This window comes from Haliotis rubra, unplaced genomic scaffold, assembly GCF_003918875.1.
Source record: "Haliotis rubra isolate DU_JTF1 unplaced genomic scaffold, ASM391887v1 Scf459, whole genome shotgun sequence".
Lineage (NCBI taxonomy): Eukaryota > Metazoa > Mollusca > Gastropoda > Lepetellida > Haliotidae > Haliotis > Haliotis rubra.
Window position 1 is genome coordinate 53709 of NW_025767145.1, and position 14983 is coordinate 68691.

Genomic DNA, 14983 nt, shown 5'->3' on the forward strand with positions numbered 1-14983 from the left:
GAAGCGAGGAACATCCTCTTTGATCAGGGGCAGATAATAGGTGACGTCACCATACAAATGAAATATTGTTGATCATCTTTTATGTCTGGGGCGGTGGGGTAGCCTAATGGTTAAAGCGTACGCTCGTCACGCTAAAGAACCAGGTTCAATTCCCCACATGGGTACAATGTGTAAAGTCCATTTCTGGTGTCCCTTGCCGTGCTATTGCTGGTATATTGCTAAAAGCGGCCTAAAACCTTAGTTGGCTTACTGAAATGAGTGTACAGTTACACCTCGATACTGCGGGACCCCTGAATTCCGAACTATAATTGTTCAGAGATTGTATATGTAACTAACAAGCGTTACTTTGTTTCCAATAAGTGTTTGTTTGGGTCATTACACTCCAGAGTAAAAATGGCCAGTAGTTTTCTTTCTAGCATATTAGACCCAGGAAAAGAAAGACGGCTTCTTAAGAATATTTTAATCACATACAATATCTAGTCAGAGGGTTAGACATCTTATGAATAGTATCCATCAACCCCGTCAGGACATGCCTGACACTGTTGATTGTTTAATACTTTCCTGCTACATGCCTTTGACACCTGGTGTCACAAGCTCCTGCTTCTTTCTTCCTTTCTCATCAATTTGTGTTCATCATTTCCAATCTCAGACGGCGGCACGGGCGGAAGGATGAATTTCTGTTTTTAAAAACTCTTTTCGTTATTGCTTGACTGCTATATTGAAATATATGCACAGTTCCATTGCTATTGTATTAAAGGGTGTTATATCTGCGTGGAAGCCTTTAAACGGAAATACATGACGATTACAGCAAAGCATTTGGCTATGAGTGCCCTTTTCCAATATATATATATTCGTACTTTACTATCCGAAAGTGCAGCATTCAATGCACGGACCAGATCGCTATTGTCTCGTTGTTGCTGTCGTCGCCGTCGTTGTCGCAGGTATTATGCGGTATTATATATCTTAAGGGATGCCAACAGCTTGAAATAAAACCTCTATTTTACAGCAAAGGCATAATTTTAATCCACAGAACTTTCAACATGTCCTAATGAACAAACCCTTATTTATCAGTCACATTTATTCCTCAGTTGTTGCAAATTTCCATGTAAGGAGGAGGCGCTGCTGAGATTGGCCTTCTCGAAGAGAGGAGCGATTCGCGGGATGAATCAAACCCAAGTAAACATTCTTCTGAAGCACCTTCACTCGTGAATTCCTCACAAGAATCTTCATCATTCGCCCTATCTAATCCATAGTCTCGGGCAACAGCAGCAGGGACAATAAAATGTTTACATATAGAATTACACTTGTGGTGCTGAAACACCTCTTCTATCCCGGCTATGCCCTTGTCGGTATCTCCGTACGATTCGTTCACGGAATGGATGGTTGGGGTCTTAAGCATGTAACAGCCTTCTGTCACACTTCCCTGTAGTCCACAGACCACAAGAGATCCTGAAGTGCAGTGGAAAGAATAGTGGACGAAAGCGTTCAATGTTTGTCTTGTTCTAGATAGTTTAGGAGAAGACCCATCTGAACCAACGAACCATTGAAAGTTCTTCAGGAAGTCTTCAATGAGAACCCACTCGTCTCTGAACAACGGTCTGCTCCACGAAGAGGAACACGAGAAAAACGGCGTCCATATTTCGTCCATATGAGCTTTTACAAGACATACAAATTGTATCTTCTTCATGCTGTTTTCAATGCGAAAGCTTCGGCACAGTTCCTGAACCTTCAGTGACTTCTGTATTTCAACGTCACACAGTCGCTCCGATCCTCTCTTGTAGCGAAAGATCTTCACGGTACAAAAGAGGCCATATTTTGGCCCATTTCCATTGAGAACACCGTGGTGAGCGTTGAACCTCTTCCCTTTGGCAAAGGACTTGCTGCAGAAGCTGCACCAGTATCTGTAGCCATACTGGTCGGGACTTGATGCTAGTGTTGAACTTGCAAGCATTGTAGATAGCTATCGTATCGTTATATCGAGTTGGACGTTTTCCATATCACTCGGCCATTGTCCTCTGAAAAGAGAGTACCACTGTAATTGAATATACCGCCTCTGCACGCCTATTATGGGTCATTGATCAACACTATTTTCTCGCTGCCTTGTATAAACGACATTTCTCATTAACATCTGTTTCTGGAGAGTTCGACAAGTGTGTTTTAATGGCTGTTTGATGAGGACATACCCCCCAGTTGACTTTTTAAATATTTCATTAACGCTGAAGCTATCATGAATCTAATTCAAAACGATGACACCCTCGATATCGCGTATAGAATAGTCCCAGTCAAGGCTGTACCGAGAGGGAATTAAAAGAATTATATGACAGAACCTATAACACGGGTAAAGAAAAGGGTATTGTATACAAATTCCCGTTTACTCAGAGGGTGTATGTGGGTATACGTATGTACTCACACGGACATGATCCATAAATTCTTTCATTGTCCTTGGAAACGGTGCATTTACGCCCCAGTCAACAACATTATAGGTACATTAGAGTTTGTAAATAAGCAAATCAAGGACAGACAAACAATTTGTTAGCAGCGAGATCATCGAGGTGAGGTGAGGTGAAATTGGGTTTAACGTCGTGCTTGAGAATATTTCGCTCATATGACGACGTGTGAGATCATCGAACCTCGTAAGGCAGACATTAAGGCTTGTCATGCCTTTTGTAATATGATCAACATTGTGGGTTCCTACAGCAATCACCTTTGAAGTGTGTTGTTGTTTTAAGCTCTTTAACTCTTCACACGGCAATGTTCTCACTTTATTATGGCGGTCTTTCAAAAATACAGTTTTAACTAGATAATGCACTAACTGACTTGATGACTAAGGAGTACGTCATATTGTCATATTATGAAATGTGTCTACCAGGTCGGTGAGTCTGACCACGAGACCCTGGTAGTCGAATCTTACGACAAGCAAGGGTTCCTGAAAACCAGTTTTAAACCGAAGCTTCACGAGGTTAGGTTAGAGGGTTGGGCTTTTGTAAGATTATGTCCCAAGTATTACTGAGTTGTTAGGAGGTTACGTGCCAAGCTCCAAATGCTTCTCTTAACAGTTGACTAAAGATGATTGAAAACTTTGAAGTACACTTTAAACACACCCAAGTGAATTACAGTGAATTACCTTTTCTTTCTTACGTTTATGTTACGTTTTTCAAACACATATAAGTGTGGCCAATATGAGCGGCGACATTTTCCAATCTAACTTGTGAAGCATTTATCCCTACATGTGCATTGATTGTTGTTGAACATAATGAAGTGCAACAGCGAAATTATCAAATTCTAAAATTCATTTACAGGAGTACATTTCTGAATTCTGAAACAGTTTTCCTCGTGTCCAAAATTATCCCTATCTCTTGGAACAAAAACGGCCTATATTATGCTTAAAGTCCTCCTTTACATTTACATTTCTTGACTTTTTATAGAAACAAAATGATGACGTGCCGGTATATCGGAATGACGGATTGTCTCCATTCTAAAGGAATGTTTAAAGTTCCTCGTAAAGGATTACATGCTAGGAATAGATCATCTGTAATTCTTACTCGCTCTTAGGCCTGAATAGATCTCGATGTCATTTTCCTGACTTTGGAACTGCTTTTCAATTACAGCAGAGTGTAGGTTAGACGCGGGTCTGATAAATGGTGATAATTTTTACAATAACACAAGGGCAGACTTGAAATGATTGTTCATTTTAAGAGCACTGTTATTGTTGGACTACAATTTGACGTAATAATGATCTCAGAGAATGCCATTAGGTTTTCCGGAAACTATTGCACCAGATGACGCATCATTCCGGCATTTAAATACGTGCACGCAATGTAACAGGTATTTCAATAGTATTGATCAGTACTCGTCTGTGTGCATGTTCTCTTTGTCACTGCGTGCCATTAGTACTTAAGAGACCCTACCCTTGTGGCTCTCGTTGCATTCTCAAAGGTGAACAAATAGTCACAATCTCTATTCATAACGTTTCAAACATTGTTCATACTCCTGTACAAAAGCCAAATGGTGACACTTTTGTAGCATAATGTTTTACAACCGACATTCCCCGCGTTATTTCAATAATTTGTTTAACATTATATTCGATTAATATTTGAAATAATTTTCGAAAATTTGAGATTTTGCTTTCGATTATATTTTCGACATTTCTTTTACTTTTCTTTGTTTTCAGACCCTCGATATTTTACTGGACTTTATAGAGTATAACATAAGTATATCAGCCTCAAAGATTTCCATTTGAAATTCATATCGAATCAATCTATATAATTCCATTCACCATATAACCTGCAGCTGTGACTCAAATGTATTGAATCTATAGTGCCAATCGTTACGTCGTTGACTAACAATCAGTATTTAGTGAAAGTGACACAGTGTCAATGAAATGTTTCTGGCACATGCTGGTAGTCCGTTTTGTGCATTAGTGTATGTTGTAATAATAACTATAATAAGAAGTAAATTTATTATGGCGTTTGATTCAACAAGTATATGTTAATAGGGCTACCTCTGGCAAAGGATGAGTGCGCACGCGAATTATATTTCACTTCTGTAACGTATGCACGTATGTACCATCTAATCCTACCGGGTACCCATTCACAGCTGGATTCATAGCTGGAAAGCCATTTATCAACAGGGAAGGAAACGCTACTTATACCCTAGAAAGAACTTCTTACTTATCCTTTTTTTACATTTAAAAGTAAATAAGGCTCAGACACGTAGTCAATCCTGGCATATTTGATAAAAGTCAAAAATATTTCAGTTCAATTGTTCTTGATTACCGTTCTTCGTTTGAATTAGAATGTACTGACCTGGGCAGAAACTGGGCGCCTGAACATGGATCACAGTCCGCATTATACATAGAAATGTTAGTTCAGATACACAAAAAAACATAAAAATTTAAAGTCTGCTCAACACTCGACACCAAAACCTAATTCCCGACAATGACAACAGCCACGATCTGTATAACGTGGCTTCAAGAACCAGAAGTAATGTAGGTGTCTACCCCAATGCATAGCAGTCAACAAGCTGACCTCGTCCCTTGCAAGTAACTCCCGCCACCATTTGTCTGCAACGTAATTCATGTAAAAGAACTAGATACCAAATGATGTCTCAAGTTCCAGAGACGACGAAGGCGACTGCCCAAACCTACAGCACTCAACCACACACACCACCGCTACCAACCTCCGGTCCTTTCCGAAATACACCCGCAACCATTTGTTCACGGAGTAATACAAGGTAAGGTAAAATGAAACACCAAGCATTTTCTCGACTACCAGAAACAATGTAGTAATCTATCCAAACCTACAGCATTCAACACAGACACATCCCACCACTACCATCCTCTTGCCAATCACACCTGCCACTAATTGTTCACGAAGTAATACATGGAAAGGCAGAATGAAACACCAAACATTTTCTCGACTACCAGAAACAATGTACTAATCTACCCAAACCTACAACATTCAACACCTCTATAATACCGTTTGTCCATGAAGTAAGTCATGGCAACGTAGAGAGAAATACCAAACGTAATCTCAAGAATTCTCTATGACATACGTGAAATAACATACAAGCAGTCCAACAATTATTTGAAATTATTTTACATATTGTGCATTACAATTAGTATACCGTTCTAATAATCATACCTCTATGAAGGAGTTTTTCACATCACAGAACGTCTAAGCAGCATGCCAAAGTGTTAACGAGTTGGCGATCATGGTGTTCTCCAGCTGTCACACCCGTAGCAATCTTTCCTACCCTGACCAGAATAATGAAAAGCCAAATCCTCCCGACGGTGTTGTATTGAAATGATTTCAATGAAATCACGGGATCAGGGATATATCCCACACAACATGGTCTTGTGTAGCGAATGAATAAAGCTATCTATTGATTGCATACATTAGCGTTTTGTAACGCGAGAAGTTATAAAAAGCACAAGTGTTAGGATTCGTCACAGACCGATATTATTGTTGTGTACATGAGTTGCACAAAGAGTTGCCACCTCAGAAGAATGTTTGTGTTCGAGACGATTGGATCTTCTTTCCATGGATTGGTCATTATGCGTTCTTGTAGCAGTAAAGAGCCACCTTTGCTACACCTACACCTCGATGATGAACAGGCTATGTGATAGCAATGGGACTCTATACTCTATTGACGTGATCATGTTTGGTGTTATTGGGTGACCATTCATGGTTAAGGACAAGGGTATTTACACTTCAACGAGTGCTTTTATTGGTACGTAATTGTCACTTGACCCAGTATATTCCTTATTTTATACCTCTGGGATGAACCTCAGAAAGAGCCAACACTACACTGATTTATACATATGTAAACGTTGTCGCATTCTACTTGATTTCTTCACAAACATGGATCATGTCGGAGTGAAAACAGACCGTTTCTCTTCATGTGGCACTAATCGTCTCATAAATTGATGTATTATTCAAATTGCCCCAAGATCGATACATTAGATCACGTTCCTATCTCTACTACTATGTTTCAAACGTACATTTGAATGTGTCCATCGCAACAAATTCTGTACTGGCATATGACTGCCTTTCTAATGAATCACGTACACTATGCCATCATTGTATGAGAGACTATTTTGATTCATACCCTTTTTGGCAGAATAACAAGAAATGATTAGAATATCCCTAATGTGAGCAAGGGTATTTAGGCTCGAAGGCTTTAATTCGACAACTATACTATTACCAGTTTAAAGAAAACGACACATGCATACAGTTCGTAAATTGAAATCGGTAAGCCTCTTAAAATAGTTTGTGCAGCAATGTGTGAAGCCCATTTCTGGTGTCCTCCTCCGCGATATTGCTGGAATATTGCTAAAAGCGACGTAAAACCCAACTCACTCACTCACTATAACTTGTAAAGAGAATGATGCTCATTATGCATGGCAGCTCAGGAAAAATCAGTTTTTACCACACACAGCGACTTTAAACGATTAACCAAACCATATGTACGGGATTTCATGTATGCTTCAAGTGTAAACGCCTAAATGAAATCCAGTTATACATGTTACTGGTCCTCAGGTGTATAGGGATCTACGTTGTGATGCAATACAAATCTTCTTTGCTTACAAACTCCAGAATCTCTGTATTTGTAATTTCTAATTATATTTTTGGTGTCAGCAAAGTTGTGCCAAAAATGTGCTGTTATGTGACTAGTTTTCTGGTCCATCACTTGATTATCTGGTTTGTTTTCAGGCAGCTGTTGCGTGGCAACAGTACTGCTACGTCATGCCAGACAACTAAGCAAATGACGTGGATAACTAGGACACCTAATCTTCAAATCCGAGATTCCCTCGTATTAAAAGATAACGTATTACATGGGCGCTCAGGAGTAGTGGGGTAGCCTAATGGTTAAAGCGTTCGCTCTTCACGCCGAAGACTCGGGTTTGAGTCACCACATGGGCACAATGTGTGAAGCCCATTGCTGGTGTCCCCGTCGTGATATTGCTGGAATATTGCTAAAACCCAACTCACAGACTCACTCACTCACTCACTCACTACATGGGTGCTCCATGTTCGGTTTTAGGATTGTTAAGGTCATGAGTTGGGGCATGAGATACTCACCCATTTCTCGAACACCTGGTGTGATCGCTGATTTTCAGTCATATGATTGTCGAGGATGTTTTGTACTTTGCACCCTGTGGGAACTCGAGCGTTAAATCGAGCAGTAAGTCTACACAAATCTCTTTTTCGAGTGTAAATAGGTATTTTATAGCAAAAAAAGGTATCTCTCGCAAATTATGAAACGTTATAGTAATGTTGAAATTCATTTCCTTGTGTTGTCATTTTGCGAATTTTCTATGCATGTATTTCTTTGTAGACCTGGGATAAAACATTGCAACGTCATCATTTCCAATAAGGTATCTAAGATGAACTTTTGAGGTCTGTTAGAATTGGTCCTCACGTATATCCCAATTAGGCAGATCGATGGTCATGATGCCAAATACTGGATTGCCTTGTCCAGAGCCGATACTTTACTGACCGCTTCCATACTGAATGTGACATTAAACGACAAACAAACATGAACGATTATTGTGTTTTGCTTCTGCACATGTTTCTCCCGGTCATTGGAATTACAGCATTATTGTATGACATTAAGAACAACCACTTCTTGTAAGAGAAACCGGGGCGGTGGGGTAGCATAGTGGTTAAAGCGTTTGCTCGTCACGCCGAAGACCCGGATTCGATTCCCCACATGGGTACAATGTGTGAAGCCCATTTCTGGTGTCCCCCGCCGTCATATTTGCTGGAATATTGCTAAAAGCGGCGTAAAGCTCACTCACTCACACGCACTATAAGAGAAACCATTTGCATTAGTTCAGTATCGTGAAGGGAACATTCAGAACAGAACATTACCGTTTGAATTCTTTGGAAATAAATTTGACTGTGCACTTGAGCATGTTCCGATTATTCCTTAAAACATAAACATCTCGAGTACATATGTCGGTGTTGGTGACATGGTAATATCATATAATTAAAGACATAATTTACACACATTTTAAATGTACGATTGAGGAGGTCAAGTTTGTCTAGACAGCCTCCAGCGTATATTTAGACACATGTGCACGTTCCAGTATCTTATTGATGTCATTTAGAAGATCTTTACAACCCACTATCAGATGCCAGCGAGTGAACGATTGTTTCTTATCCAGAAAGCTCTTGAAGACACTTAGCCAAGCCTCTAGCCCCACTCAAGCTCTGGTTTATGATGAGTCAAAAAAGTTGATATTAAAAGTCAAATATTGTGAAGCAGTTAGAGAGCATGCAGAGACCACTCATACCTACATACATATAATTCAGATATACAGATGTATTGTCCCAAGATGAACGATGGGTTTTGACCTCGTTGGAAGTACACAGCGAGGGTTTCGAAATAGCTTATTTCAAAGAGAGGAAGGGTCATTGTCTGCATCTTGTTCGAACACCTAACACAAACTAAACGGAGTCCAAAAGGACATAATGGTCGTTAAGGCTCCTTTGAACGTTTCTTATTGCGTATATTGTTGTTTTTCTTCAATGATATCGAACTAGATAGACACATGATTTATTTTGTTTCATTCTCGTAGTTGATACGTTAAAAGAACGCGAAATATTCTCGTGTACTATTTTGGTATCTATGATAATTATTGTTGAAAAAGGAAAAAGTTGATAATAATTATTGCACAGTTATCTGGAACGTTGAAAGGAAAAGGATCCTGAGCTACCAGATCATATATGCGAATGATAATTGATGCATTTATGTATTATGCATTATTGTGCATGCGATATATATACTCAACAAGAAAAGTTAAGGATCACCCCAATATTCAATATTCAAGTATTATATGGATCATAGTATGAACTATTAAATACTTTAGTATAATAATTGGGGGGGTCCTTAACTTTTTTGCTGAGTATATATACGAGGTAGTAGAGCAGCAATATGGAAATGACTTGCAGTATGTGTACTACACAAACCAGGGGTCGATATCACGAGCAACTTCCAGAACCAAGTCCAGTTTACGGACTCACAACAGGGTGTAATCGTGGGTGCCACTGAGGTGGATATGCTTTGTCTTTCTCGATGTCATCACTGATTTCCAGTGGTCCATTTATATAATTTTCAAACTTATTTGGACCTTGCACCAAATGGAATATGTTTCTGAGTATAGTCTAGAGTGGGTTTCTTTCATTTAAAAAAGATCATTCTATTTGATATATTTTCACGGAACGTATGCAACCATTACAGTTCTAACAAAAATACAATCACCGATGGTCGAACGGTAGTGTTGCAACAACATGGAGTCTCTTGTCAACGTCAGTCTACTTCTCAATAACATGACACCCGCACACTAAAATCAAACAATGAATATTTATTTTCTGAAATGACACGAGTTACAACGATTCTATACTGTTTGTTTTCAGCTCCCATGACCATATGTTTGAAGTTTGGATATACGCCATTTAACATATTTAAAATTCATGATATTGAAATAATAGATCGCGCTAACGCAGGTGTGTGTAAACAAGATGCAACAGATAAGCATGACTGATACAGGTACGTTCAGCTTAGATTTCATGTGGACAGGCAGTGTTGTGCTTTATACATACCTATGTGGTATATATTATTACACTTTAATTCAAGCTATGGAGATAAAGGGTAATGTATATGTGTGCTATACGCCAAATTGTGTAATATTTCCCCAACCTTATGACACTTCCATGAATCATCATTCCTAAAAACACGTATCTGTATCAAACTTCCCAAAAAGATCTGTGTTGAGATAGGTATTTGGTGAATCATAAACGTATCTATCACTCACATTGTGTACATGTACACTTTAATTATATATCAGTATATCTTGATTGAGTTATAAAATCGTCTCAGTGATGGGTTTTGTCTCAGCCAAAAATGTTTCAGATTGCATTGAGATAATATTTCGACAAATAATGGTATGCCTGTACATACAGGGGTCCGATAAGGTTGTTTCTTTATACGTCAATACTTCTGGGGGGTGTGTTCACTCCTTCTGTGGCACCCGTGAAGATCCGGGTTAGAATTGATTTTCAGTAACCCATGCTTGTCGGAAGAGGTGACTGACGGTATCGGGTGGTCAGGCTCGCTGACTTGGTTGACACATGTCATTGTATCCCAACTGATCGATGCTCAAGCTGTTTATCTCTGCCGCCATATAACTAGTGCTGAGTGAGGCGTAAAACTAAACTCACTCACTCATTCAACCCATTATGCTCAGTTGGGTGACGCGATGCAAGTCAATGTCCCGATCGGTCAAGATATTTGGAAGAATCAGCGTGTGAAATCTATCCTACAATACCTACAGGTATTACATACATACATACATACATACATACATACATACATACATACATACATACATACATACATACATACATACATACATACATACATACATACATACATACATACATACATACATACATACATACATACATACATACATACATACATACATACATACATACATACATACATACGTACATACATACATACATACATACATACATACATACATACATACATACATACATACATACATACATACATACATACATACATACATACATACATACACACATACATACATACATACATACATACATACATACATACATACATACATACATACATACATACATACATACATACATACATACATGCCGAGGTACATACGTACGTACTTATATAAATACATACATACATACATGCTAGTGGTGTAACGATTCATCGATAGTATCGATGTTTGCATCGTCAACTACGCGATACGAGTGCATCGATACAAAACACGTTTAGGCAATATATCAGGATATTTATATCGCGAGGGTCCATGATACATCGATCTATCGCCACAAGAGACGATATATCCCGATACTACTTAAATATTACTTAAAGTTGTAGGGAGTATTGCATAAGTCATAGGAAGGGAGTCTCTTTTCTGAATTTTAAAAACAAACTGAACCTTAAAGGAATTTGTTTGTGTCTGCCATCTTTGTTACATGAACAAAGGAGTTAGTGTATCAGTGAAAGCATGTGAACAATCTCTGTCAACTGTAAAGACTTGTCTTTAAGTAATTTAAACATGTTTTAGTTGTTTGACAAATAACACCATTTATTAACAACTATGAACGATGTCTTAGCTTTGTTAAGAAAGAGAAGCTAAAATTTAGAAAGCATACTTATGAGTTTTTTGCAGTGATTCTGGTATAAATTACTGTATAAATTGTCCGTGAAAGCATTGGTGCAGAAACACAACTTTCCAAGGGAAACCTAGATCAAGGTATACTGAATATGTTTGATTGTACTTTCTTAAGCATTAAATGCTGAAACTTTATTACATGAACAGCCTTTTAAGTGTGTGTGAATGTAACACCTGTTCTGCTGTATAACAAATAAAGATTCAGTCATTTTATCTATCATATACGTCCTGTTTTAAGGATTGTAAAGTATCGGGATAAGTATCGTATCGCCATCACTGTATCGTGATGATAATCGTCTCGCAGGTTCCTTGCCAATACTTTCCTGATATATCGTCTCGCCTCATTAAACTAGTATCGGGATATATCGTCTCGCCACTTAGGCCACGATACACAGCTCTAATACATGCATACATACATACATACATACATACATACATACATACATACATACATACATACATACATACATACATACATACATACATACATACATACATACATACATACATACATACATACATACATACATACATACATACATACATACATACATACATACATACATACATACATACATACATACCGAGGTACATACGTACGTACATACATACATACATACATACATACATACATACATACATACATACATACATACATACATACATACATACATACATACATACATACATACATACATACATACATACATACACACACATACACACACACATACACACACATACATACATACATACATACATACATACATACATACATACATACATACATACATGGTACATACGTACGTACATACATATACATAATACATACATACATACATACATACTAGTACATACATACATAAATACTGTCCCATTACATGGATACGCCCGCCCATAAACTAACCTCCCATACACGCGGAACACCCACCCCATAAACTAACCTCCGCACACATGGGTTACCCACCTTAAACTAACCTCCCATGCATGGAACACCCACCTTTAATTAACCTCCCATGCACATGGATACGCATATAAACTAACCTCCCAGCGCATGGATACGCACACCTTCAACCTAATACTCCACATACATGGAACACTTACATGACATTCGATTCATCGATAGTATCGATGTTTGCATCGTCAACTACGCGATACGAGTATATATATATATATATATATATATATATATATATATATATATATAGCATCGATACAAAACACGTTTTAGGCAATATATCAGGATATTTATATCGCGAGGGTCCATGATACATCGATCTATCGCCACAAGAGACGATATATCCCGATACTACTTAAATATTACTTAAAGTTGTAGGGAGTATTGCATAAGTCATAGGAAGGGAGTCTCTTTTCTGAATTTTAAAAACAAACTGAACCTTAAAGGAATTTGTTTGTGGTTCGCCATCTTTGTTACATGAACAAAGGAGTTAGTGTATCAGTGAAAGCATGTGAACAATCTCTGTCAACTGTAAAGACTTGTCTTTAAGTAATTTAAACATGTTTTAGTTGTTTGACAAATAACACCATTTATTAACAACTATGAACGATGTCTTAGCTTTGTTAAGAAAGAAAAGCTAAAATTTAGAAAGCATACTTATGAGTTTTTTGCAGTGATTCTGGTATAAATTACTGTATAAATTGTCCGTGAAAGCATTGGTGCAGAAACACAACTTTCCAAGGGAAACCTAGATCAAGGTATACTGAATATGTTTGATTGTACTTTCTTAAGCATTAAATGCTGAAACTTTATTACATGAACAGCCTTTTAAGTGTGTGTGAATGTAACACCTGTTCTGCTGTATAACAAATAAAGATTCAGTCATTTTATCTATCATATACGTCCTGTTTTAAGGATTGTAAAGTATCGGGATAAGTATCGTATCGCCATCACTGTATCGTGATGATAAACGTCTCGCAGGTTCCTTGCCAATACTTCCATGATATATCGTCTCGCCTCATTAAACTAGTATCGGGATATATCGTCTCGCCACTTAGGCCACGATACACAGCTCTAATACATGCATACATACATACATACATACATACATACATACATGCATGCATGCATGCATGCATGCGTGCGTGCGTGCGTGCGTGCGTGCGTGCGTGCATGCGTGCGTGCGTGCGTGCGTGCGTGCGTGCGTGCATGCGTGCGTGCGTGCGTGCGTGCGTGCGTGCGTACGTACGTACGTACGTACGTACATACATACATACATACCGAGGTACATACGTACGTACTTATATAAATACATACATACATACATACATACATACATACATACATACATACATACATACATACATACATACATACATACATACATACATACATACATACATACATACATACATACATACATACATACATACATACATACATAGATACATACGTACATACATGCATATATACATACGTACGTACATACATACATACACACACATACATATATACATACATGCATGCACGCATACATACGTACGTTCATACATACATACATACACCCATGACTCCGTGTTTGATTTGGCTTAAGCCATATTTATGTTCTTTTTCTCAATTAACTTTTTCAACGTCGCACTCACAAATATTCCAACTCCATCCCGTCGTCCTAAATATTAGTGAATCTTGGCCCGACAATCCAGGGGTTGATATTATGAGCAACGAGCAACACCGTTTCTATCCGTGTCTGTCCAGGTGTGTGCGTGCGTTGTGTGTGTTTGTGTGTGTGTGCGTGTGTGCGTGCGTGTGTGTGTGTGTGTGTGTGTGTGTGTGTGTGGTAGTCTTTATGTTCTTGTCTCTGTGTGTCTGTGTCCTTGTGATCTGTCTCTATGTATCAGTATGTGTCTGTGTCCGTTCCTTTAAGTCTGCTTGTCCGTCTGTGGGTATCTCTGTCTGACTGTGTACTTCTGTCTGTATCTGTCTTTATGTGTCTGTGTCTGTAGGTGTGATCCCTGTCTGTCTATAGCTGCCAATGTCTGTCTGTTTCTTATAGTTTGTTTCTGTTAGTCTGTGGGTCTGTCTATGTACGTGTGTCTATATGTGTTTTTGTGTCTGTTTGTGTGCCTCCTGTATGTGTGTATCTGCCAGGTTATCTGTCTGTATGTGTCTGTCTGCCCGTGTGTCTGATTATGTCTGCATGTGTCAAACTGTGCTAAGCTTGCCTACCCTAAGCACGTAACCCCAAATAAAAAGCAAGCACTTTCACACAATACACACATGGCCTAAACTGA

At 38.5% G+C, this 14983-nt stretch overlaps 1 protein-coding gene across 1 annotated transcript; it reads right to left on the reverse strand.

Annotated features, from left to right (window-relative positions):
* Nucleotides 1–443: 443 nt before the first annotated feature.
* LOC124290168 lies at nt 444–1999 on the reverse strand. The gene has a single exon (XM_046726863.1). The coding sequence runs from the start codon at nt 1949–1951 to the stop codon at nt 1085–1087; it is 867 nt and encodes a 288-aa protein (XP_046582819.1). The 5' UTR covers nt 1952–1999; the 3' UTR covers nt 444–1084.
* Nucleotides 2000–14983: the final 12984 nt, after the last annotated feature.

What these genes read in the sequence shown, in the direction of transcription:
- LOC124290168 (XM_046726863.1), bottom strand. Translation starts at nt 1,951, where the DNA reads ATGCTTGCAAGTTCAACACTAGCATCAAGTCCCGACCAGTATGGCTAC.